Source organism: Cicer arietinum, chromosome 5, assembly GCF_000331145.2.
Source record: "Cicer arietinum cultivar CDC Frontier isolate Library 1 chromosome 5, Cicar.CDCFrontier_v2.0, whole genome shotgun sequence".
Lineage (NCBI taxonomy): Eukaryota > Viridiplantae > Streptophyta > Magnoliopsida > Fabales > Fabaceae > Cicer > Cicer arietinum.
In genome coordinates this window covers 23,381,669-23,386,631 of record NC_021164.2, presented here as the reverse complement: position 1 = coordinate 23,386,631, position 4,963 = coordinate 23,381,669, and the positions used below count along the sequence as shown (strand labels likewise).

Genomic DNA, 4,963 nt, shown 5'->3' with positions numbered 1-4,963 from the left:
TTTTGAACAACTTTATTATGAATTTGTCTGGGAACTTTATTATAGAGTTTCAATTGGAATGTTGAATTATTTTAATGGTAGTTGGTGTTTTATTGTGTATATGTATCATTTACAAAAAAAAAAAATTCCATTTTTGTATTATCCATAGAATCTTCGAGTTGAGTCTACCGATTCTTCACGAGTCTATGTAAACTCGCGAGTCTAACAACCTTTACAAGCGGATCCTGGTTGGGGAAGGTAGAGACCATGGTCATCCCAAAACTTTTATGCAAATTTAACGTTCAAGGTTAAGTAGTAATGAACATCCAAAAAATTAGAAGTTTTAATTGTGCCTTTTTTTTATTATTTTTAAATTCACTTAATTTAATATATTCAAGAATAATTTTAGTAATAAGGGATTGAAAACCACATGGATTGGTTAAGATTATAGATAAAGTAACTAAGTGCAATAACAAGTGAAATGTGATTTGTGAATATCGAATAAAGGATAGGAGATAAGAAGATCACATAAGAGAAATATAATAGTTCGCTCAACTCGGGCTACGTCAGTCCTCACAATCTGTGAGATTTCCACTAATATGCTCAACACATAATGCTCTATATTTGCACTTTCTTTTTTTTTTATCACACTTGATCAATTACAATTTTCACCTTTCAATCCAGAAATGAATTTTCACATCCAACTTTCAACCCAATTTTTTTTTTTACGATCACATTTCAATGCAAAAATGATTTTTACAATCATCTTTCAAACTATAAATGATTTTTATAACACATTCAATCTAACATAAAAAGATATACTTAAGTTACACGTAAAAGTGTATAATAAAAATTATTTGAGATATGATGATTCTCAACTTTTTGTTTGAGATTTACTGAAAGCAAGAACTCAAAAAGAATGATCCACAAATATAATTAAGTGAGTTTGGAGTTTTGCTTGAGAAAATAGTTTTCGCAATTTGTGCTTAGATGAACAAGTGAGATAGATTGTCAATTGAACTCTTACATTCTCTTCTAATTAATCTTTGTTTTATAGATTAAGAGAAACTTGGAATATTCCGTTTAATTTGAATATAGTCATTGAACAATCTTGCTAGTTGTCAAATGCTTTCTTTGAAACAATCTTTTTATTTGCATTTCGGTCCATAATGTTCTTCTTCAAAAACGTTTTTCCTTGAGTCTTGAAGGAAACTTAGACACAAAGACTAAATATATTTGTTGCAACAATGTTGAGTAAAAAACATGTGCATATTATGGATAAGTTGCAGGTTCAATCCCTAGTTTCATAGGGAACTCTAAAGTCTTCCTTATTTAAACACTTTACAAACTATGTCCCATATATATTTATATATTTTAGAGACATTTTAATCACGAGTCATAAATCACTCGGTGGTTATCTGCCCCGTTCCCTTCCTTCAGGTAGCATGTTTCATTCCTTTTAACAAAAAATATATTTATAATCAAACTGGTCCGGTTTGAAAAAAATGTCTAGTGGCTAATTTTTACTGAGTCATGACCAATTCAATACCCATCAAGCCTCTCGAGCCAACAAGAATGGCGAGATACATGTCAAAACTTTATATGATTTAGTTATACATGACACAATTGATCCCTTACGCATCGTTATAAAATTCACTTATTCTGAAATTTTAAACAACATGCATGATGTTGCATTTTTCCAGGAACGAGAGATCCTTGCTCCAACTTTGGATGTTGTTGAACACGTCAACAATACCTTTTTGTCATTGATTCCAGGTGAAGAAAAAGAATATTTGAGTTTAGATTCAGTTTGTAAAATTGCTTTGAATGACCTACAAAGTCAATAGTTCACTACTGAGTTCCTCAACGATATTAAGTGCTCAAGTAGTCCAAATCATAAGTTAACACTTACAGTATGTTGTCATGCAATGTTAATGAGGAATGTCGATCAAGCTGTTGGGTTGTGTAACAGAACAAAAATTACAATAACTCACTTAGGCAATAATTTATTAGGGACAACTATCGTCACAAGAAAAACTACGGGCGATAAAATTCTAATTCTAAGAATGAATATGGTTCTGAGTGATCTGAGTTACCATTTAAGTTTATGAGGACACAATTTTCGTTGACTCTTTATTTCGCAATGATAATTAATAAGAGTTAGGGTCAATCACTTTCTCATATTAGCATATATTTTTCTAAACCAGTTTTCACACATGAACATTTATATGTGGCTGTATCTAGAGTCACATCTAAAAAAATATCTGAAGTTACTTATTATAAATGAACATGATCAAATATGTGACAAGACTGTTAATGTAGTTTATCGTAAAATTTTTCATAATGTGTAATCAACTATACTAAACAACAAAACATTATTTATGACATCCATTTTAAATTATAATTTGAACACATTAGTATTTATATATTTTAGAGACATTTTAATCACGTGTCATAAATCGCTCCATGTTTATTTGCCTTGTTCTTTCAGGTTGCATGTTTCATTCCTTTTAATAAAAAATATATTTCTAATCAAACTTGTCCGGTTTGATAAATCTGTGTAGTGGCTGGTTTTTACCGAGTTTGACCCAATCATGACCAATTCAATACCCACCACTTTTAGAGTCAGGACGCATTGTTTTAGAATGACCCGGTTCGGACCGAGATGGTATTTAAACCCGAGCTAACCACACGCACGATGAACCAAAAACCGGAGTCGTAGTTTGGCGCCAAATGCTCTCTCACACTTTCTCAGGTAATCAATCTACGTTCTCTTTCTCTTTTCACTCTCAAACCCTAAATCCTAATTAATCAATCATTCGGTCACGTATCTCCATTCCCAAATCCTAGGGTTTCCGGATACAACACTTTGATCTCTCACTTCTCAAACTTCAAAGTGCACTCACCATTGATCCCCGTTACTTGCAATGGCGGAACCTCGCCCACCTAAGCGTCCCAAAATTAGCAGGTTCGTTACCATTCTAACTCATCCATTTTTTTTGTTCGTTGCAATTTCGGTGTTTTGGTTATGTGGTTGCTTGTAAGTTTTGTTCTTAACTTGTTGTATGTTAAGTTAAGGAAATGGAATCGTTTTAGTTGGAAACATGAATTTGGTTATTTTTTTTTATGTTGTTGTTGTTGGTATTGGTATTGTGGAGTTATAAAAGAATGAACCTATGGGAAGTGGGAATTGAGTCACCACTTAGGCTTTGTTTGGGAGTTAGGAGGGAAAGAGAATGAAGGGTTTTTGGAAAAAGACATGAAGAAAGGGAAGTGAAAGGATGATAGGTCCCACATTGCATGGTGGGTTTACTTTACTCCTTAAAACTAAAAATCTCCTATATGAAGAATCTGAGAGTTTAATTGCTATGCACTGTTAGTGTAAAAAGTTTTAATATGAAAAACTCACCTCCCTTCCCATCCTAACTCCCAAACAAAGCCTTATGGTATGTTTCGATGAAGGTGTTTGGAGGAGAAACATGAATTTATCAGGCATCCTTAAAATCATTCTTCATTCATTTTTATAAATTGTTTATATTTTTCTTAGTTTAGAAGTGAAAGTTTTCAGTTCAATCATCAGAGTTTTCTGCTTTACTTTTCTGGGCTTCATGCTCTACCTATGGTGATTAACTAAATAAAAATTAATATTTATGTTCAATGTTCGAAGTGAGAAATACTCTCTAACCCCACATTATTTTGAATGTTTGAAAATGACGAAAGGATTACGGAGTTGATGATTTAAACTTTGTTTCAGGGGGGATGATGATTATATGCCTGGAAACATTCTAGAGATTGAGCTTTATAATTTCATGACATTTGATTACTTAAAATGTAAACCTGGGCCTCGGTTGAACCTCGTAATTGGGCCCAATGGTTCTGGAAAGAGTTCTCTTGTATGTGCTATTGCTCTTGGCCTCTGTGGAGAGCCCCAGGTTGGTTTGTGTTCTCTCACACTTGAACAGGCTTCGTTTATTTTTGAACCATATAATATGAGTACTTCATTTTCTGCAGTTGCTTGGGCGAGCCACGAGTATTGGGAACTTTGTGAAGCGGGGGGAAGAGTCTGGGCACATTAAGGTTACCTTAAGAGGGGACCATAAAGAGGAGCATATTACGATTATGCGTAAAATAAATATTAGCAATAAGTCTGAATGGTTCTTAAATGGTGGGGTTTTTAACACACTAGATACACAATTTTATTAAATGCTACTATTATTTTGATAGCAATTGTTAAGTCTGTTGATTGGTGTTAACTGTAATAGAAATGTTTAAAAGGTTTAGTTGGCTGGTTATGGTATCAAAATACCAAATGTGGTTTCTGTGATGAAATAAAAAACTATGCTACCTGAAGGCATATTGACTCCCTTTAAGTAGAGTTTGTATCGTCTCAATCTAAATCTCCCTCAATCTCTCTCAATCCTCCCTATTTCTCTTCAATTTAATTTAATTTTTTCAATTTTTTTCCAGTGGATTTAAAGTTTATATCATTTAGATCATGCATGTAAAGTTTTACACAAATCTAAAATCATTTGATATGTTATTGAGACTCAAGAAAATTAGCGGTGTTCAATAAAAGTGCATAAGATGCTAATTTTGATGCAACTCAATAATATATCAAATGATTTTAAAATTAACGGTACTCAATAAAAGTGCATAACGGTGTTCATATTGCACTATATTAGGTTGGCTTCACTTATTTTTGTGTATGTATTATAGTTCTAGAAATGGATGGTAGATATGTCTGCATTGCAATGTAGACAAACATCCTTCTTTGGAACCATCTCTTTGGGTTTTTATCATGAGTATTGAGTGTCTTTCTACCATGAAGCAGTTCTTGTTTTTTATATCATATATGATTTATGAATGTTTTGTTAAAAACAAGGATATCAAATTTCTGGAACAGTTGGCAAATTTTTTCTATCACTTGGTGAATATAGCTAGGGTTGAGTGGAGCATGCACATCTTTAGCGGTTTTCTCTTTCCC

At 32.8% G+C, this 4,963-nt stretch overlaps 1 protein-coding gene across 1 annotated transcript in view; it reads left to right on the top strand.

The window, feature by feature from the left end:
- Positions 1-2,740: 2,740 nt before the first annotated feature.
- LOC101505882 (structural maintenance of chromosomes protein 5) overlaps positions 2,741-4,963 on the top strand; it is a 28,767-nt gene continuing 26,544 nt past the window's right edge. The window contains 3 exon segments of the mRNA XM_027334822.2: positions 2,741-2,947; positions 3,734-3,911; positions 3,991-4,144. Coding sequence (XP_027190623.1) covers positions 2,907-2,947; positions 3,734-3,911; positions 3,991-4,144 — 373 coding nt within the window. The 5' untranslated portion in view covers positions 2,741-2,906.